Genomic DNA, 21,734 nt, shown 5'->3' on the forward strand with positions numbered 1-21,734 from the left:
GTGGGGGAGCCACACACTGCTCCCAGCACTGCGCGGGGCAGAGGCAGCGGGAGGAACGCGCGCAGAGGGGAAAAGGCGACTCACAGCGTCTCCAGGTTGTGCAGCCCATCAAAGCCATTCGCCCCCAGGCGCTGGATGCGGTTGTTGTGCAGGTGCCTGCGGACAGAACAGAGGTGTTCACTGCAGATGTGAGATGAACTTTTCCTGCCAGCCTGAGCCGTGGCCCAGGGACAGCCTGCAAGCTGAGCGTGGACGTGCGGGGATGGTGAGGGGTGCTGTAAGGCGCCCTCTCCCATCTCACAGGATGCACACGTGCTGCAGTAGCGCTCATGGAGCAGCTCCTATTCTCCCAGGAAGTCCAGGCATTTCCTAAGACCTTAAATTTGGGTGAAAATGCTTAAACTGAACCCTCAAGAAACACTCTACATCTGACCCTGCAGAGCTAACCTTGGACCCAGCCCTACCAAAGCTGCGTGGCTTCATGGGCACTGGGTGCTACCGAAGGGCAGAGCTGTACTCAGAGCCTTAATAGCAGCAAGAAGGCTTTGAGTTCCCAATCATCCTGTTAATCACAGTTTATTATTGTTCCTTAAAAAAAAAAAGAAAGAAAGAAAGGAAAAAAAGAAAATCCTTCCAGTCCTGGCTTGGTTCCACTTTGATTGCAATGAAAGTTACAGAATCTCAGAACCATAGAATTGCTCAGATTGGAAAAGACCTTAAAGATCTTCAAGAAGGCCTTAAAAATCAGCAAACATGAGACAACTGTGCTGCCCAGCCTGCACTTCAGCCAGCCCACCTCAAGCACATTGGGGAGGTCCTTCCCTGCATGCAGCAGTGCCCACCTGCCCTCCGGGGCAGGACGCTCCTGCTGATCTCCATCAGGGTGGGCTTCCCCACCAGTTCAGGTTCTCCTTTAACACACAGCCCCACGTGGTTCATCTGCTGCCCTGGGGTCCCCCTCCCACACCCAGAGCTGCACCAGTCGTAGTCCAACACCTCCTTCCAAGAGCCCGCAGGAGGCTGCACACTGGCAGGTGAATCAGTGACTTTTTTCATTATTTGCTGCTTGATCTCAATCTGTCTCAGCTTGAAAAATCTCTCGCTCCACCTGGCTTCAAGTGGGAACCGTTTGGCTGAGCACACACAGCTCCCACTGCCAAATTCTTGGGGTAAAACAGGAGGGAGCTGGGAGGCTCGAGGGCAGCGCGGCTCAGAAAGCAGCACAAGATGGATGTGAGCTGTGGGGATGTGCAAACAGTTGAGGGGAAGGGGAAAGGAAGGGAGAGAAGTGTGATGAAATACGTTTGCTCCTCTGGGGCTGAATCTTGCAGGAGGAATTCTGTTTGTCACAAGAAAAGAAGTTCGGGTCCACATGGTTTCCTCTATCAGATTTTATGAGTTCGCTGCAGATCGCGTTGTCCTCACTTCATTTGGCACTTCCAGAGCAAGACGGTGCCAGCTGTTTGGATCCCTTTGAACGCTGGATGTGGCACTTGGCAAACGGGGGCTTTGGATCTGGAGCCTCTCACCCTCATCGCAGGAACCCACAGCTCCGTGTGAGGGGGGAGGAAATGCTGAGCACTGGGAAGAAGTGAGAGCCCTGGGGCTGTGCTGGGGTGGCACAAAAAGCCTCATCTGTCCGGGCTGGGCCATGGGAGCAGCTCAGTCTGACTGCTGCTATCCGTCGGGCAAGGAGAGAGAACAGAAAAACCATAACCTGCTGTGTGTAGATTTGGCTCCAGCGGGCTTTGTTTGGAGGCAGAGTGGCGGAAGTCACCCGAAAGGTGCTCTTTGTTGGTGAGAAAATTAAGAGCAATCGAAAAAGGGAGTTATAAGAAAAACTGTTGTCCAAGCTTAAGTCTGCAGTCATTATCCAACCACATGGCAATAATAGAAACAAGCCAGTCTGAACGCAATATAAACTGGAAAGGTAAACACTTGAAAAGACATTCTTTTCTTCCATCCTGCCCTTTTTTTTCCTCCAATGGTAAACACATTTTAACAAGTGGAATTGCAACATCTCTAATGTTTGTCAATTTGAGCTCAGCCCACACAGCGTTATATTCTGCCCTGTAAATTACAGCTGGTATGATGGCAGATAGAGATGTTTGGTTCTGGGCTATAAACAACCATCTCACGATGCACAAACATGAGAAGTCTGTGAACCTCTCCTGTTGGAGATGGGATTCACTCTGTCCTTAGCAAAGCCAGCAAGCACTGAGGTCCGTGTCTCCATGTGCAGGACTGAACCACAGCACAGGGCTGGTTGTGGACAACCACCCAAAAAGGTGAAAAGTAGCTGATGTGCTTCAGGAAGGTACTTCCCTGCATCAACAAGAGGGCATGGAAGGGATGTTCCATCTGGGCAGTGCGGTGGTGAAAGCAGCTCCAGAAGGTTCTGTGTATTTCTGGTACCCACGCTGTGAAATGGATGATGATAACTTGGAATGGGCACAGAGAAGAGCAGCGGGGATCCAAGGGATGGAGAGAACCAGGATGGAGAGTTAGAGAACTCAGTCTGTTCTGCTTGTTAAAAACAAGATAGGGCAATGAGCGAAGCAGAATGTATAGGATCCCTCCTGGTCAGAAAATGGGTACTGAAATAGTTCTGTGATTTAGCAGAGAAAATAATAATAAGACGTCAGAAGTCGAAGCCAAAGAAAATTCAAATAGGAAATGTGAGTTTTTTCTTTTTCTTTCTGCTAACACTAAGGATGATTAACCACTGGAACAAACTACAAAGAGAAGTAGTGGATTCTCCATTGCTTTCATTCCTAATGACTTCATTTTTTCATCTTAAGGAAAAAAAAAAAAGGACAAATGCACACATTCTCCATCAGTTATTTGCACTGCGTGATTTCGAACAAGGTTGAATCTGACTTGATTTGAGTTTTCCCACTGGGTCAGCCATTGCCACGATGAATTCCTCACTCTGTTGACGCAAATCTGTCCTTTTTCTCCATTTGGCTATGGATGAATAGAGAAATCTAAATCATAAATGGTGCAAATTCCCATTGATTATTCCCAGTAGTGCAGGACAAGCATTAGACTTGTTGGGCAGAGCATAAAGCCTGATCAGAAGTGACACTGTTAAGATTGGAGCACTGTTCATTTCTTCCTCAAGTGCTGAAGAAGGAAACTACTTTTCCCAAGGCAGCAAACTCAGTCCTCATGAGAAAAGGCACTTTTGCAAGTTAAAAAGGTCCCATGAACGAGGCCCAGATGTTCCAGGCAGAGCAGTTCTTGGTAATGAATTGCACGTGCCAGCCCTGCCCACCAGCCCTGAGCTTCCCAGAGGCTCATCCCCCTGCACAGGTGGGACGGCACTGCTGAGGTCCATCCTGGACTCTGATCCATTGCCCTCAGCTCTCTGGAGCTCCCCGACAGAGCTGTAACTGATCGGCAGAGAGCAGAGCCCTGAACGCGTTTGGATGTTCTGGCGTTGGTCCTTTGGGTCAGTGCAGCATCACCACCTGCATTTCTCCGAAGGCGCTGAGGTGCATGGAGGAGGAGCAGCACATCTCTGCCCAGGACAGGCCGTGCCCATAACATCCATCACACCGTGAGGAGATTCCTCCACGCTCCTCCACAGCTGCTCTCTGCTCTCCTCCCCCAGCTGCACACGGAGGCGGTGCTGCCCCGTCCCTGCAGCCCCCAGGCAGGGCTGTGAGCGCTGCTGGGGCTGGGGGTGTCCTGGTGCACGGCAGGGAGTGGGACCACGCGGCCTTAAGGGCCCCTTCCACCTCACAGCGTCCTGCGATCTCCGTGCCCATTGAGCCCCTTGCAGAGGAACACGTGTGCACATCATTTGTATCCCAGCAGGGAAAACCTCCTTGCAAACCCCACTGCCTTCCTCAGCCAACAGCTGGGAGTGTGTGCTCAGCTCGATGGGGGGAGAAACACCCCCAGATGAAGGCCGGGAGCACAGGAGGAACACCGGGTTACTTTGCACTGCTGCCAAGGGGGTCTGCATGGCAGCATGGGACAGATTTATAGGGCACTTCTGCCAAACACTTTGTGAGCCCACAAAAATTCCACGCCGTGTCCCACAGTGCCTGGCAGGACCACACATCTGCTCCTTCTCCATTGTCTGTGGTGGGACATCATTCTCTCCCTCACAACGTCATGGTCAATGGCTTTTATTTCTTGGGCTTGCCCGTTTAATTAAGGAGTTGCTTCTCACTCAGAGCATGGGATAAGCAAGAATGAGAGCAGCACGCTTTGGAGACTGAAATAACAACCCAAATGTCAGCTCACCCTCCGTGCCAGCTGTTAGTGCTGAATGAAGTGGTTGCCCTGTGGGTCATGGGATGTCCTGGTAGAACGGGCATTGTTGTGGGTAAAAATGACTGATTTGACATTTCTCAAGTTGCTCCCAGCATTTCTCTTAAGTAAGCCTTTGTGATTTGCCTAAGCAGTCGAAGCTGATGTTAACAAAGCTCTGGGCTGTGCTTTGTGCAGCTCCCTCTGTGATAGATGTGTCAGCAACACTTTGCATCCGGAGAGTGAAACAGTTGCCACACTTTCCCCAGGCTCCGCATGCTGAGGTTTCTTCACATCCTGATATCAATGTGCACATCACCCACCTGACAGCATTTCGTGCACATACAGGAGCTCCGAATTAATTGGCAATCACACCTGAGCTTATTAATCAACACCCGAAAATTAATGACTAGCTAATTTGCACATGTAAACTTCCTTTAAGCGTTAGATAATTCCCAGGGCTCTGCTGATGGACGGGGTGCACCTCCTGGCACAACAGCACTGCCTTCTGTCTGCTGTGCTCCATGGAGGCGATGGACCCACCTGGACCCACTGCCCCAAATGCTGCTGCTCATTCCTTGCCACGCAAACAGCAGCAGTGTGCGCTGCAGGGCTGGGATGGAGCCCAGCACAGACAGCAGGAGTGTGTCGAGTGTGTCACGGCCACGTGTGAGGTGCGGACAAGGTGTTGAGTTCAGCCCAGTAGTTCAGAATCAGATTTGCTCAAAGTTTTCATAGAAATCAGAGGCATTTTGCTGTTTGATTTTTTTTTTTTTTTTTTTCCAGCAGAAAAAGATCTGCTTTTTGTTTCCAGATACCAATCAATTTTTCTTTAAGGCAGATCATGTTTTCTGGAAGGTGACGGGGAGCTCTTTGGCTGCCTCGCTTGGGAAACGGTGGAAAGGAAGATTGAAATGGCACTTGGCACCAAGCAGGGTGGGCTCTGTGGCTGCTGTGAGCCAACCCAGCAAGAGGAGCCACAACACCTTGTCCTTGACGGGAGGGATAACAAATGGAGGAAGCTTACAGCACCACGAGGCTGCTGAGGTTCTGGAAGGCGAAATCGGGGATGCGCCAGATCTGGTTGAGCGCCAGCGTCATGGCCTGCAGCACCGGGAGGCGGTTCAGAGCGCGGACCGGGATCTCCGTCAGCGCGTTGTCGTCCAGCCAGAGGTGCCGCAGGGACTGCAGCCCCTCGAAGCTCTCCTCGGGCACCACGGAGATGAGGTTGGCATCCAGGCGTCTGGGTGGGAGACAAACAGAGTGAGAGATGGATGCAGCACCGCTCGAAGCACCTGCAGCGTTACGCAGAGCTTCGGTGCGGGATGGATCGACGGCCAGGGAGATTGGGGGGAGGAGCACAGGAGGTGCCATGCAGGGTCCTGCCTGCGCTCCCAGGCTCCTGGCTGCCAAGGGTTGGCCCTTCTGACGGCCGTGAGGCGCTGCTGGTGGATGGAAGCAAAACGGATGGACTGGGTCCTTGGTTCCTTGCACACAGACACAGCAGGCGGGCATGGCAGCACTCCAACCCCACTAAAAATGGAGAATTTTAGCTGTGCTCCCCAGGGCCAGGCTTGCTGTGGGTCCTCCTGCCCCCACAGAGCACTGCCCTGCTCACACCCACGGGATGCACAGCAAACCAAGCAGAGTGGGAAGAGCCCCATTCAAGAGGAAAACGCTTTGCCTGAAGAGGCACCCCGAAGTGAGCAGCACCCAGTGTGAGACCCGAGAGTCGGCACTGCCTGCAGGATGGGGGCAGGAAAACCGGGAGCGAATCAGACCGTATGTCACAGCACAGGAATTAATCCTGTGAGCTCCATATTGCACAAGTCCAGGCCTTTCTTTCCCCTTGATTCACCAATTGTCATTTTATTTTTTTAAATCACGGAATCCTTAAGGCAATTGAAAAGCAGAGATTTAATTTGGTTAGAATCCGTAATTTTTAAGACTTGTTTTTGTTCCAAAACGAAGAGAGAAGCCAAAAGATATTAAGCTCATTATGGGAAAAAAAAGTTAAAGAAATAGGTTTGGGAATCATCTCTCATAAAGATCTCTTATTTCAACAGCAGTGAGGTGGATAAAATGCGTTATCTGTAGATTTCGAAATCAAAATGTAAGAGGAAAACATTTCAGATTTGGACGGACTACCAGGAACCAATTACACCAACGGGGAGAAAACTCAGATTTCACCCATGGCTGACAGAGCCCATCGTGTTCCTCCAAATCACCTGAAGGATCTCTGAATTCAAACACAGCAGGAAGGCGCTGCGCCTCTTATCAAAGCTGAGGGAAGGCAGGGAGCAGCACTGCCTGGCACAGCCTCGGATCCACGGACACCCATAGCAAGATCGTGGCATAGAGGTTCATCTTTTTGGCTACTGAAAGCAACATCTTTGACAAAACCTGAACAATTCAGAACTCGCTTCCTAGAATCCCAGCTCAAGTTCAGTGAGCAGCTCGTTCTGTTTCCCAGTGCAGGTTTTTCCCTCAGCTCTCTTGGTTTGCAGTTGGAGCTGTAGATGAGAAGACTCACACACGGAGCTCAGTGTGGTTGCTACAGGGTTTGCATTTTTGCTCAGAACACCAACATGAGGGTGAATGTTTTCACCTCGAGGAGGAAGGGCACGCTGCACATCCTGCCTCAGTTTACCCCATACCACCCAGTTCAGCCCCACTCATCTTCCCACAGATTCAAAAAACAAAGAGAAGGAAAGGAAACCCTGCAGCAGCTCAGGGTGAGATTAAAGAGCCTGTTTGAAAGTTTTCATCAAAATGTTTTGGGACAAACAAGAACTTTTCGACCAAAATTAAAACTGTGGGAAATGTTAATCTTCGCTTAATTTTTCCATTCCTTCTTCAGCATGAGAATTCTGTTAGTTGTTGGCACCACCGTTTGTTTCTCAGAAATAAAAAAGTACTGCTTACTTAATCCCTATATGTTTACTGAAAATTGTTTTAAAGTGAATACTCTCTTTCAAGTTTAATTAATTAAAGAGCAGACAATGAAAATATCTGCTGAGAAGAGTTATAATATTTCAAAACCAAATTAAGCTTTCCGAAATGGAGATGCTGAAAGAGAGCCAAGGGCTGATACCTCGCCGTGAGGTCCAAGATGGGTTCATAACAGTTTAAGAGGGTCCAAAATTGGTTTATGTTGGTCTGAGATGAGCTCACGGTGCTCCAGGATGGTTTAAGATGGGTTTGTGATGGTCCAAGATGGGTTCATAATGGGTTATGGTGGTCCAGGATGGGTTCGTGGATTCACAGTGCCCCCAGTACTTCTGAGCTCTCCGTCCTGCTTTGGCCATGAGCTCCTATGTGAAGCCACAGGAACAATCCAGGGGAATTTGGCCCCAGAGTGATGGTGCCCCAGATGTCAGAGGAGCTGTTAATGACAGCAGATTTTCTCACAGCTGTTTAACATCTGCTCAGTAAAGGCACTTTCTCACATGCATGGTTCTGTAGGTCTCAGAGCAGTGCCAGTGAAGTAGGATGGATGGTGGATTTTTTTAGGGTGTTCGGAGGTACGGAGGTGGATCCCTATGGTAAGTACAGGGGTGATGAGTGAGGTTCATCCGAAGGGTCCATAAGTGCTCCTGCATGGAGCGTGCTGCAGCCAGGCTCTGCTCCATGCCTCGTTATTGCTGCCACTGGGAGGACCCTTCTGAAGGCCAAAAGGAGCCCCACATCTTCTCCCTCTTCACCTCCACCACGGTGGCCACAGTGTGGGTGCTGAGTGGCTGCTGTTGCTGGGAGATGCTGTCCGTCTCCTTCATCCGCTCCAGCCACGTTGTTGCCTCAATCTGCTCCAGGGTGAGCAAGTCAGACCTCAGCCAGACTGAAAGCGAGCATCAATAAGCTGGACATCCCTTCAGATATCACAGCCTGCTGGGACCACAGCCCAGCCCTGCCTGGAGCCAGAGGAGGAAAACAAAGAGCAGGGAAGGGTCCATCTAAAGGCATTTCACCTCTGTCCTGACGGGCAGAGCATTTCTGATGTGCCTTCACAGTGCCCGTGAGGGAGCAGGGAGCAAAGAGTGAGCGTGGCCACGTTCCTGCTACCAAAAGACCTCTGGATTGTTTAATTCCTCCCCGGGGAGTTGCTGGCTCTTTCTGGAATAGAGGTGCATTCTTTCTAATAAAAGCTGTGCATGTGGGGATTGCTAATTGCTATGGCTTTCAGACAGCTCTCCACTCTCTTCTGGAAGGAGAAAAGCTGAAGTTCTTGGCAAGGAGTTGCTAGTAATTATACCAATTATACTAAACAAAAACCAACCCAACAGTTCTCTCCTTTCTTCAGTGTGTGACTCTGGCTCTGTAAGTGTTTGCTGTTATGATTTATACCTAAGATAATTGGGCTGATTAGCAGGTAAATGGGACGGCGCAGGCTGGGGCTGGCTCCTCACCTTCCACAGAGATTTTTTCCTCTTTATTTCACCAAATCACTCAGTCGGTTTCCTTGCAGCATTAACTCATGTGTTGCTAACAGAAGACGTCTCCTTGGCGGAGCTGCTGGGAGTGGACTTGGTGTGATGCGTGCTCCAAGCAGTGCTGTAGGTCCCCAGATGTCCGCGTGGACAACATTTCCCAGTGACTTCACAGGCTGAACCAAGAGTCAATGCACTGCACAGCTGCGCCCTGATTGGTGCAGGAAGGAGCTGACTTCAAGTGGGACACTCAGGAATGATGGCATATGAAAATCCCAGCAGCTCTAAGCCTCCACTTCTGGCTTCAGGACTGAGTCAGCTACTGCTGGCTATGGGCAGCGAGGTGACCTCAATGCGCTGCCTGGACAGAACAAAAACATCTTCAAAGTGCCCAGATTTTGCTCCTTTGTCTATTTTAAAGCTACTGAGCGTAGACTGCAATACTCTCCTACAGCATCACCACAGCAGGACACTGTGGTTTCAGGTGCCTATCCATCCTCCCAGCATTTCTGCTATATATTTGGCTATTATTTCCCTTGACAAAGTTGGAGAAATCTTGCCACCAAAATTCATGGGCAGCTCTGAGTGGTGCTGGGCTGTTTTCCATCCAAACACAGGAGATTCTCTGCACCTTCCCAATCTCTCAGCAGCAACACAAAGAAAAGAAGGTCTGGAGAGAGCTGTGACCTCTGAAAGAGTGAGGACTGTGCCCAGAGAAGCAGGGCTCAGGAAGAGAGCTGCTTTCTGCCTACCCCAGTGTGCATGTGTCTGCTGAACAGAGCTGATCTCACCAGAAACGTCTAATTGGTGCCTTCGGGCAATCATGTCTCTCTTCCTGTCTGAGTTTATCTTGAAAGGCTCAATTGAGTTACCTCCTATCCCATAATAGCATCTGAGTTCCTTGTAGTAATATAAGAAGGAGATGATGTCACTGCAGCTCAGCTTCTCTGATAACTCATAATGAGGATGGCCAACATCTCTGCTCCTCTCTCAGGCAAAGCTCCGGGATGCACTGAGTCAGCGCCTGGCTTCCGAGCTCCTGGGAGCTCGCCGTGCTCAGAACTGAGGGCCCAGCAAGGAAGGATGGCCCCAGGGCTGCACAGAGCTGCTTACAAGGACTCCTGGATCTCCCCAGGTCAGCTCCATGCACGTGGCCCCTCCTGCCGGGCACAGAGCTGGGCACACAGCGGGTCCCAAGCCATCCCAAACAGCCTCCTGTCAGTAGGTACCAAAAGGGATAGGAGAAGAGAAGCCAGGGACTGCATTGCTAGCTTGGAAAGTAGCTTCAGTCTCTGCTGCTGTTTGTACCTGGTGGTCATAAAGCACTGCACACAGAGGGATGTGCTGGCACTGCTACCCAGACCTGTGGGTGCCCCTCTCTGGAGGTATTCAGGACCAGGTTGGACAGGGCCCTGGGGGCTGACAGCCCTGCCCATAGCTGGGGAGTTGGAATCAGATGACCTTTAAGGTCCCTTCCACTTTAAGCCATTCTATGACTCCAACTTTTCATGTTGTTCAATACAGGAAGCATTGCACTGCAGACCTGCTCCAAAACCAGGCCCTCTGCCCCTGCCGCAGGAGAGCTCACAGCCCTCCAGAAAAGCTTGCAAGAGTTTCCTAGCTCCAGTTCCAGACTAAGAACTCTCTTGATTACCATCCCAGGCAACAAATGAAGGTTTGAGCTGCAAACATGTTCCCGGCCCCTTGGCGAGGCAACAGGACCTGGTGGAAAAGTCTGCAGGGCTCTGTTCGAAACGCAGTGAGCCTTCACTCCTGCCTTAATGGGACATGCACCTCTGGGAAGCCCTCCATGAGGGATGCTCAGGAAATGAAATCAGAGCAATACCTGGACTCCACACAAAGTGCCTTTGGTACAGACAAGAGGGCTTTGTTATCTCCAGCTGCAGACAGCTCCAAAACCCCTCAGGTCAGAACCGTGCAAGAAGGACTGCCAAAATCCCTGTGCAACTCTGGAAATTGCTGACAGGCGGGCAGCTGTTGTGCTGATCCCTGCTCTGCCATCTCCCAGGGAGCCTGGCATCATCCCCTGAGTCCATAGTGAAACACAGAAGGGGCAGAAACAGCCAGAGACCAAGCAGAGGAGGTCCTGCATATTTGGTGCTTGCCAAAGAGCTCCTGTGCCTCGCTGGTGGAGCTGCTCCATGAAATCCAATGAAGGAGGCAGAGAGCAAAAGCTGGCACAGCCTACAGCAGCACTGTGTCTTGTACAGAGGACCCAATGTTACATATATGTGCCTAATTTGAATGTGCTGTTCACCTCTTATTTGGTCTGGAAAAGCAGACCGCTCCCGAGGGCCGTCCATCCCACACGGGGCTCTGAGATGCAGGGATGATTCACGCCCTGGAGATGCCGATCGTTTCCCACTGCTGACTGCCTGAGATGAGTAATATCAAGATGGCTAAAGTCAGAGGAGTGAATCCACCTGGTCTGCCTGAGGGAGATGTGGCACAGCAGAGGCTTACCTGAATGGTTGGTAGTGAAGCCATAGAGGATGACTCAGAAGGACTGATTTCCTCCCTGGCAGCACCCATCCACCACAAGGCAAGGACCCAACATTGCAGTCACAGCACGAAGCCATCAGTTCCTGTTCCAGCCACCTGGCTTCCCAACTGACCTGACCCAGTCTGACCACCATAACGCCACGTTCCAGCACGCTGACCTTACAGAGGTCTGCTTCTTCCCATAGCTTTTATCCTCCCATCTCTCAATGGAAACAACACCTTCCTTAAGCCTTCCTGCATCACCTGTGATTTATAGAGATAATTGCTGTTAACAGCAAACTGCTAAATCTCAACTAGATCAAAGATGTGGAATGAGGAATGAATTGACTGAGTTCTTCAGGCTGTGGCGATTCCAAGGTCTTTTTTCCTTCCTTCTGTCATAGGAATTTATATGCTTGTGAGAAACTGATCAGGTGGGAAGCTTTCCTGCTTTGTTTACATCAAAGTCCACATGTTTGCAAATTGCTATAAGTCATTCTTTGTATTTTAATCTCTAGCTGTGTATATGTAACAATAATTACCTGCCTCGAGGGACAGGGGATGAAGCAGTCTGCTGAATTTCCTCAAGATTTCATAACATTCCTGCTAAAGATCCCAGGATGGCAAGACAGGGGTTGGAGGATCCATATTACTTTAGTTAGAGGTGCCATTTAGAATGGAATGGAACGGAGTGGAATGGAATAGTTCAGCTGGAAGGGTCCTTCTGAGCTTCCCCCCAAAGCACCTGTTTCTCTCCCTTGACCTGCTGAGATACAAGGAGCTGAGCTCAGACCCCTCACCCCGCTGACGTCCCACTGCAGGTTGGACGTGTCAGTGTCTCTGTGCCAGCTGTGTCCAGGCTCTGTTCCCAGGCTGCTCGGGGCTCCATGAGCCTGCTCTCTACAGGAGGAGAAAGGAGCTCCAGTGGGCCAGGACATCAATGGGAGGATGCCTTTATCCAGCTGGGAGGATCGTGACCGGGTGCTCTGTGCCTCTGCAGTCCTGCCCTGGCTGAGGGACGCCCAGTGCCACCCCCTGCCCAGCTGAACCAGACACACACTGAGCCCCTCTGCACAGTGCTGGGCTCCAGAAAGAGCCAGTTCTTCCCATCACTTTCCATGACTGTTGGGAAAAGAAAAATGAAGAGTTTATCTCGATCCCTTAATCCACCAGGTTTCTTTTCTCTTTCCTTCCTCTACCTCTGCAAGCCTGGTAATTATAAATCATAGCACCTGCTCACTTTGAAACACCTTGGACTCCCTTCGCCTGGCACAGGAACAGACACAGTGCCCATCTCCTGCAGGGAAGTGCTCACAAACCACAGAGTCGCTAATTAGGCTGACACACGACTCAGCACACACACGGCGTGTTGTTCCCGCACCGCACTGCCAGGGCACCACAGCGGGATCAGAGCGTGGCGTGAGGCCCTGGCACCCTTCGCAGGGCTCACAGCACTGCCATCAGCCGTGCGTGTTCCTTCTCATCCTCCCCACGGCTCCCCAGCGTGCTTCCCTGATGAAGGAGCCTCCCCAGCGCCTGGGAGGAAGCTTGGTCTGCAGTCAGTCCCAGTCTCTCCCCGTCCCATGGTGGCATCCCGCTCTGTGCCCCTCATTCGATCTCATCCCTTGAATTTCCTGTTTGTTTCCCACAAACAGAGCTAAGCTCAGAACTGCTGTTCTCAGCTCCCGTTAGTCCGACTCCTGAGAAAAGAGATGAGTATTCAGAACTCCATTTCTCGTGCCCATAGGGTGCATGCTTCCCCTTCAGATCCCACCTCAGCCCCAGAATGACCAACACGGACATCAAACGCAAATATCTGAAAGAGCAAGAAAACAAGCAGCACGCCGTCCATTTCTGTCCAGCAGAGCTGTCTGTTCCACCCCACTCCTGCTGGCTCCCATTTCACCTCCCTGCTCTGCTGCCCACTCTGCCCAGCTGAGTCTCCAACTTGCAGTGCAGACAGTTAATATTCCATGGAGTGCAGGTCCGGTACCCCAGGATCTGTCATGGTGCAGCGTGAGGCCACTTCCCTTCGGAATGGAAGCAAACAGGCTCTGGGCAATAGGAGCACGCTGGTCTCAGGCAGCCCAACCAGCTGCTCAGAAATCGCGTTGTGGCGTCTTACGGGTGTTCCAGGCTGGCTCATATTTTGGCAACAAATACACGGGAGTCTCATAAGCGTGTGGAAAATGACTCAGATATTAGAAAAATAATAAAATTTTAAAAAAGATCTCTAACACAGACCTCTGCTGGAGGTTCTTGGCCTGAGGTTCGGCAGACAAGTCATGGCAGCACGGTGACATCCAACCAAAGCACCTCAGCTCTGTACCTGCCTAAAGACACAGAGACTGTCCACACTGAGACACTGCTTTTCACACTGGGTATCCTTCATCTGTGTGCAGTGCTGCCCTGTGACGACGGAGCAAGAAGGAAAAGTATGAACCAGAAGGAGAACTGCAGCCCTGCGAGCAGTGCCTGCCCCTGGGGAGCAGCATGGATGGACACCAGCAGGCCGTGCTTGCAGTGCGTGGCAGAGGTGGGACAAAGCTCAGTGACACACACTGCACCTTCAGAAATGTCCCACGCAGAGCAGGGCTGCGCCTCCCAGCCACGCCGGGCTCCCAGCACCCAGCCGTGGTCCTGCGCCGCGCTCAGATGTCCTCGGGAAAGTGGAGCAAGTGCAAAGCACGGTCATTTTTTGCACGTATTTACACCTCCACCTGTCCCACACTCAGGACACTGCGTGTCTTGGTGATGTGTGATTTCTGGTGGAGTGCTGCAGCACGGAGCCGCTGGAGGTGCGGTTACTTTAAATGACGACCATCATCACGGCTTCAGCTTCGTGCCTGGATCACTGGCAGTGTTTTAAGGCGTCTCCTACTCTGACACAACGGCCCTTTGTGTGGGGAGGACCCCCGTGCTGACAGCTGCTCCTCCTCCGTGTGCCCAACAGGTCCCTGCCCCGCTGTGGTCTGCAGAGATGAGGACAGAACCCTCCTGGGTGGACATTTTCCAGCATTCCTTGAAAAGTGCATTGGCTCTGGTGGCCTTTTCGTCACTATGCACACATGGGGAGCTGTAATTTCAACATCCTTTACCACAACAGTGTTCCTTCCATGAAAACCACCCTCCCTTCAATGCTAAGTGACAGTAATCTTTGCTTTAATTGGAAAAGAAAAGGAAGAAGGGACAGAACATCCTTGACAAAGGAATTAATGACTCAAGTGCTGGGAAGTCCTGCCCCCAAGGGACTGCACAGCTTGCAGCATTGATTCTTAATGACTTACAGAGATTGGAGGTTTGGAAGATCTCTCAGTGCCTCTGCAGGGATGCGGCTCAGCTGATTGTTCTGCAGCATCCTATAATTAGAAAAAAAGGAAAACTTTGTGAAGAACACAAAAGTTTTTCTGACCAAATGGAAGAAGTTGCTGCTTATTTCTGAAGCTGTCCTGGACCCCGGGCAGAAAGCTGGGGCTTTGGCAAGCAGAGTGCTGGTCACCGGGGCTCTCAGGCAGCAGTCCAGGCCAGCCCTGGGTTTGGGGTCCTGGGGGGTTCTGGTGCTGCAATGAGAGATGGATGTGAAGTAAAGGGACCCTTCCAGCACACACGTGTCACCAGTGAAGGGGCTGAGGTGCACTCAGATGGGCTTTCTGTGACTGTGCACCGTGAGGAGCAGCACTGAAGTCAGTTCAGAGCTGTGCCAGCTTTCAGCTTTTCACAGAAAGGCAGTGGGGGTGTCGTACACACAGAGATAAATGGTTCTCTCTCAAAGGAAGGACATCTCGGGGTCTGGGGGATTCACCCCGGAGCTGACATTGAGCACCGCTGCTGAGGGAGGATGGCTGCATGCCTACAAGAGGAGGTGAGCTCACTCTGATGGGGGTCAGCATAAATCACGGCGCTTTGGAGGGTCATGTTTTGATTTCAGAAATTGAAAGGTTATTTACTGGAAGAAACCACACCTGAACAACCAGGAAAATGGTCCCATCACACCAGGATCCTTGCACAAGACAGTCTCAGCAGACTCACAGCCCTCAGAGGTACAGGTCTGTGCATGATCCAGTGTCCCCATCTTGGGAGGCCGAAGTGATTCAGCCAGCACAGTCAAAGGGCTGGTATTGCTTAAGGCAACTGTGCCTGGAGCTCATGTATCAGGCTTACAGACATTCCAACCTCTGCACATTCCTCTTCCCTGCCCATGGGAGCATCTCCCCTGCATATGACACCATTCCCATGGTCTCTTCTGCTCAAACTTGGGGTTGTCAAAGAGGCAGGGCCTATCTCTCAAGCATTCCAAGCCACCTGCAAACCCGCCCTTCTGGGACAAATTGGCCTTTTGGTGACATTTTTGATGTGTGTTCACAAACCCAGCCAGCCGGTGCCTGCCTGCACCACCTGAGAGGCTGAGACTGCAGCTCAGGGTGGGATGCGACCAGTGTGTCCCAGGGGGAAGGGTCCAACCTGCCAGGAGAGGCGGTTTGTGCAGAGCGAGCCCACTGATGCCATGCTCGCTCCAGCCTAGGAGCTGATGGAGAGCAGCCCTGGTGGGTGGTGGCTGCAGGGCAGCGTGGGGTGGGAGCACGGGGTCAGCATGCTTGTGCAGGCAGTGCTGGGCAGCTGTGTGTGGGCATGCTGTGGGCAGTGCTGGGTCTGCGTGCTCCTGTGGGCTGGTTGAGGCTTGCTGAGGAATGGAGCAATGGGGTGGGCCATCCCCGGCTGGCTGGCTGCGGGGGTGCCAGCTCTGCAGCCAAGAGGATGCACCCAGGCATTCTGCCCTCAGTGTTTCGGGGTGAGGCAGGCTCAGGTTGTGCTTGGAATCTTTCCCTGTGAAGTTTAGTGTGGGATCCCTCCTTGGCTTGTGAGTGCTGCCGTTGCTGCAGCATGTTCAGCCAGGAAAACAAGAAGCCTGGCAACCCCCTCTGTGCTGCACAGGGATACTGAGTGAGGGTGGGATGCGGTGTGAAGCCGTGGCAGCACGAGATCAGCCACATGGACAATTAGGACCTGTCCTTCGTGGCTGATGGAGCTCAGCTTGGAGGTGAGGGTCTGGGCTGCTCACGAGGAGTTCTGGAAGGATGGGACAGTTTCCATTCTGCTGCCCTGGAAAGCTCCAAGGATGGGGGAGCACAGACGGAGGAGACAGTTTTGGAGAGAAGTAGCTTGGCAAAGGACAGAAGCAGCCAATGGAGCTGATTTCTAATGATGCTGCCCCTGAAGCATGGATCCTGGACTTCATGGGGAGGGTCAGGGTTGGCCATGCTGCAGAGCAGAGCCCTGGGAGAGGTGCATTCACCAAGTCCTTTTACAAAGAGACATTCCCATCAACTGCCAGCCTGTGCTCAGCTAGGGGAGCCAAAGAGGACACATCTCATCTTGCTTTGGTTTGGGGCAGGCCCAGGGCTCAGTGCATGAAGATCTTGGGCACATTCCTCTGTGTCATGGTGGTTTTTTGATAGCAAAATGCCTGGCTTTTCACTTGCTCTCTCCCACACCTGCTCCCCTGGCTGTACCCCGTTTGGTTTCTGCACAGGCCTATCTTTATGGCCACTTTCCAGGTGGTTTCTGTGCGCTGGAGCAGCCGGAGGAGGCAAAGCCAAGAAGCTGGTCCTGCTTCCAGAAGCTCTGGGATTCACTCTGAGGGCAGGGAGAGGACCATCTGCATGGGCAGGTTTGGGAAGGAATTCCCAGGGTGTTTCCCATCCATTTTTAAACAGAAGTTAATTCTCTGGAAAGACCGGGAAAGCACCAGGCCCCTTAACAGCCCAAGAGTTTACTTCTGGGCATGCACATGACTGCAACGAGCTCTAAGGCTCCACTGCATTAAAATTAATTACCATCCCTGTCTCTTTGGGGTCACCCCTGTCACCACAGGCCGTAGCCCTGAGCCCAGTGACTCAGCTCCAAACAGCTGCAGCTCAGCTGGGTGCACTGCCGTGCACTGCCTGGCACACCTCGGCCAGCCGTGACGCTGTGCACATCCACAGAGGTGGGCTGTCCTGAATTCCCCTGGTGCCATCTGCCCCACAGCCTGCTAGTCCTGCCATTCAGGTATGGAGAAGTGTTTCCTTCCTCTTTGCAGTGCTGTTTGTCCTTAAAGGATCACTTCCATCCTCTTTCACCTCTCTTTGAGGGCAGGTGACCTCAGTTGCCTCATTTTCCCTTCAATTCATCTTGCATCTCCCCCAGCCCCATTTTCAGCTGCCCACCCCCAGATTTTGCAGTCAGTTATGCCAGCAGGGCACCCCAGAGCCTTTGCTGGCTGTCGGATGGAGCCTGGCACCTCCAGGGGAACAGCCTGACAGGTGACTCATCCTCCCCACATTCACTTCTCCTTTGGTTTCCCATGGAAGCAGCCTGGTTAGGAATCAGCTTGATGCCTCGGCCCTTTTGAAAGCGAGGAGACAGGACGTTCCTCTCTGCTCCTCGCTTTTAATACCTCATATCCCAGCATTTCTCTGATCTCTCCTGCCTCATGGGCTTTTCAGATTCCCTCCCCAGATACCTCCTTCAAGATGTGTGGTTTGTTGTTGGAGATTAAAGTGAAGAGAAGAGCACATGACTGCAGGAGTGGTTCTACTGGTCCCAAGGATGTGATCTGGATGGGGAGCAGTGAGGAAGCAGCTTTGGCCACCGTGCCCTGCCCAGTGCAGCTCTGTAGGACATGGGTGCAGCTGTCTGATGCTGCCCAGCTCAGTGTGACCAGTTCAGAGCACACTTCTGTGTGCTGTGCAGCTACACCAACTTACAGACCTCCAGCACCTGGTTACATCTCCAGATCACCATCACAGTGACAAGAATATGAAGGTGAATGCTGTTTCTGGAGGCAGCAGGGACTCAGTGGCTGGAGTGAACTCATAACTACAAACACCAGTGACCACGCTCCTGTGGGGTTACAGACAGCAATTAGAGCAGGAGCACACAGCAGCCTGACATACCCTGCAAAGCTGGGCAGCAAAGACTCGAGGCTTTGGAAACTGAAGGGCTGGCAGTGCCTTTCTTTTTGGAAGCAAGAACTGCTCTCAATGAGACATTCTTTGTGAGCATCAACCCCTCCTTCCTTGTCTTGGAGCTGGGTTAGTCCTCTGCAGACCTCCATGGGAAGCGGGGGGCATAAATGTCGGGCAGCCCTGCAGCCAGAGGGGTTGGTATGGCAGCCCAGTGGCCACTCTGTGTCAGGAGCACAGCCTGGCTGGGGGCAGGGCACGCTGTCAGAAGCAGAAGTCTTGGGCTCAGCTCCATCTGCAGCCCTTCTGCCCTCTCCCTGCACAGAGCTGTCCCCGAGTGCAGGCAGGCATCACACAGAGGCAGCACACTGCTCTCATGACTGCAACCTGCAGGAGCTGTGCTCTTACGTTCTGCATCAGTAGTTCCCCAGGCCTGACACAAATAGAAATTGATCAAAAGCGGCTTTAAAAGCTCCCGAGTTCCTGAAGTAGAAAGTTCCTCTTGTTGAAATTGGGTGGGAGAGCTGCGGTTTTTCCTCGGTTCCTTTGATTTGTTGCCTAATGCAGGGGATGGATAAATCTCTAAGCCCTGAGATTTAGGGCAGGATTCATACTTTACATCTTCAGAAGACACAGTAAACAGCCCTATACTCTCTAATCCCGGAGCAGGTTTGTACCTGTTCGCTCTGTATAAACTGGACCGGCTACAACAATTTCACGTTGCGGCTGAGTTCAAAACATCCCTTTGGGGATGAAATGTTTATTGCAGGAGATTTTTAAGATGGTTCCTGAAAGAGAGGAAGAGGGACTCCCAGCTGAGTACCCTGCACAGACCTGCAGGATGCAAAAAGTGTGACTCTGTGAGCAGTGAGACCGCCCTGGGCTGTGGAGCCATTCCCTGGGGAAGAACTGGCTGGTGGCCTTCATCCCTCGGAGCTTCCTGAGGGAGCAGTGCCAGCCCCTCCCCAGCGGACAGGCAGAGGTGGGGTGGTCACTATGATGTGCATTTCCTGGGGTTGGCAGTTCTCAGGCACAGCCATGATGGCTGCGGAGCTCCAGGACCCGACCGTGTGGGTCCACATCACCCCGAGACACCACATCTGGGGGACATTACCTCGGGGGATTTGGGATTTACCCAAAGGGGAACTTCTGCAGGTTCTCCTGCAGTGCATTTCCACGTGGCGGGGAGGGCAGCGCCATGGGTGTGCTCATAGCAGCAGTGAGGAAGCAGTGCTGGGGACGTGTGGTGGTGCTTGGGTGGGTGCAGCTCCTCAGCCACCCAGGGACACGTCAGCCACTGTGTGTTCAGCAACTGGCACTGCAACGCCTGGTAAAGTTGCATTCTGCAAGCCTCAGTGCATGGCCAGTGCCTGGCACAGGGTGGTGGGGGCAGGGATGGTGGTGCAGAGGGGAATTAATTACTTACAGAATCTTCAGGCTGTAGAGGCCAGAGAAAGCTTCCCCTGGGATACTGGAGATCTGGTTTCCAGAGAGGCGTCTGCAGTGAAAAGAAGAGCCAGTAATGCATCAGCATCCTTGTCATGACAGCCCCTTGTCTGCAGACTTCACAACTGATGGATCTCGCTGCAGCCCTCCTGGTGTGTGACCCCACTGTTCCCAAAACCAGGACAGAAAAGGAAAAGGGCTCTGGAATGAAGGCAAGGATGGGGCAGCGTGGGCTGGGGAAGGGATTGATGTGAAGGGGTGGGAGGGGCAGAGGGAGTGCAAAGCAGCCTCACAAATGAGAGCAGGACCACCAGGCTGACGGCACAAAGAGCAGGGGACAGAGTTCAGATGCGAAACTGGCTCAGTGACCTGATTCTTAATCCCAAATTATTCTGGTGTTTGTGCTTTACTTTCTGATCCTCCTGTGCTCAGACAGGTTGGACTTCCCATAGACACGTGGTAAGGAACTTGCTGCTGGCCACATGACTCGAACTGGAATATTGCATCCCCCAAATGAGACAGTGAACATCATTTGTGATCAGGCGAATCTTCAGTCTCTCAGAAACTCCGAAGCAGACCCAAGAGGCTGGCACGGATACGAGGAAACAGGCTGTATTATTCATGTAACATTGACAAAGCCTGTTTCCTTTCAGATGTTTTGGCTGTGAAGAAGACAAGTGCAGGGGATGAGCAGCATAATCCGGGCTGGAAACAGAGCACGTTGCAGTGAGGACTGCAGAGGTCACGCAGAGGATCTGAGCCTTTGGAGGCGTCGCGCTCCCCGTGGCAGAGCAGGCTCGTTGGGTGCCCAGCTCCTGTCTCTCCCCTCGGGAATCCAGAGAAAATTACTGCCGTAATTAGGCCTCTGACAGCATAAACAGCACAGGGTCGTCCCTTTAATGTGTGAGAGCAGGTCGTAACCTGCCTCCTTGCAGCATGCAAGCTGCCTGGCAGGCTGGGCTATTTGTCACTTGGGGGCTGTGATTTGGGGTAATTGCTTCTTTTGATTGCTGATTTCCACATGGGAGGGGTGTTGGCCGGGAGGTGTTCCTGCACGGATCCTCGGCCGGCTGCCCCAGCTCCGCTCTGGGGTCCGTCTGTCCTCGGAGCTCCTGTCTGCCCCTGCTGCAGCACTGCGGTGTGTCAGCGTCTGCTCCCGACGTGTCTCCTGGCTGCTCTGAGCCCTCTGTTGATGGTCAGGTGGTTGCAGGACTCACTCCTGCCTGCTGGATCCCTAAATGGAGCTGGGACCCCCAGGACTGGCAGGACAGGAGCTTGTGACTCTTGGCTTGGAGCAGGGTGGCAGGGAGACGTGCTAGGTCAGCTTGCAGCATCTCAGTACCACGATAAAGCAGAACTTGGGGTTAAGGAGACCTGTGGGAGGTTTCACTGGTGCTGCCCATGGGCGAATCCAGAGGCAGAGCATTCCCAGCTCCAGGAGAGGCAGCCATGTCCCTGCTGCTGGTCCTTGGCTCTGCCCCGTGGGCGCTGTGCCATTTCCCAGCTCACCTCCAGATCTTCTCTCCTCTGCTTTTGCCTTCTTCCCAGCACCAGGCATGCAGGTGTCCCAGGCAAGGGAGCTGTGCCATTTCTCTGGATGTAGGCCAGGAACGTGTTGGTCTTTTGGGGCATCCTGTCCAGCAGTTCGCCGTCACCTGGCAGTCTCCCTGCTGCTCGGTTCCTTCCATCCCTCTCGCTCTGACTGCCCACAAATCTCCCAGCCCGGCAGGGAGGCACCCACTGAACACATCTCCAGAGGCAAAATTCAATAGAAAATCCACTGAAATGATCATTTCCTTCCTATTTAAAAGGGAACAATAACATTCAAAGTGATGCTGCCAGTGTGACTTCCCTTGAGACAGCTCTTCATTTGCTTTTGAGGCCCAAAGCAAAAAACTCCGCAAGAAAGGATCAAGAGGCAGCACTGCTTTGTGCACAGGGGAAGGGGAGCTGCTGTTGCAGCCATGGACATCTGACCCACAGCACAGCTCCAAGCCTGCTCAGGTCTCTCTTTAGGATTGGCAGTCTTGATTCATCTGCGTGCCCTTCTGTCACGCTTATAAAGTGAGATGGATTGGCAGGAAGGGAAAACTGCATTTAAAATGACTGATGGAAGAGGGAGAGAAGGGGCAGGTGGAAGGTGAGTGGGAGC

General features: G+C 52.4%; 1 protein-coding gene across 1 annotated transcript in view; it reads right to left on the bottom strand.

The window, feature by feature from the left end:
- The window catches only part of LGR6 (leucine rich repeat containing G protein-coupled receptor 6), an 84,794-nt gene that overhangs the window by 33,235 nt on the left and 29,825 nt on the right, over positions 1-21,734 (bottom strand). The window contains exons 3-6 of the mRNA XM_090124653.1: positions 19,563-19,634; positions 14,480-14,551; positions 5,291-5,506; positions 85-156 (exon numbers count right to left, since the gene is read on the bottom strand). Of these exons, the coding sequence (XP_089980779.1) occupies positions 85-156; positions 5,291-5,506; positions 14,480-14,551; positions 19,563-19,634 (432 nt within the window). The remainder of the gene's footprint in view (positions 1-84; positions 157-5,290; positions 5,507-14,479; positions 14,552-19,562; positions 19,635-21,734) is intronic.

The sequence above is a fragment of the Phasianus colchicus genome, chromosome 25, assembly GCF_987193195.1.
Source record: "Phasianus colchicus chromosome 25, bPhaCol1.hap1.1, whole genome shotgun sequence".
Taxonomy (NCBI): Eukaryota; Metazoa; Chordata; class Aves; order Galliformes; family Phasianidae; genus Phasianus; species Phasianus colchicus.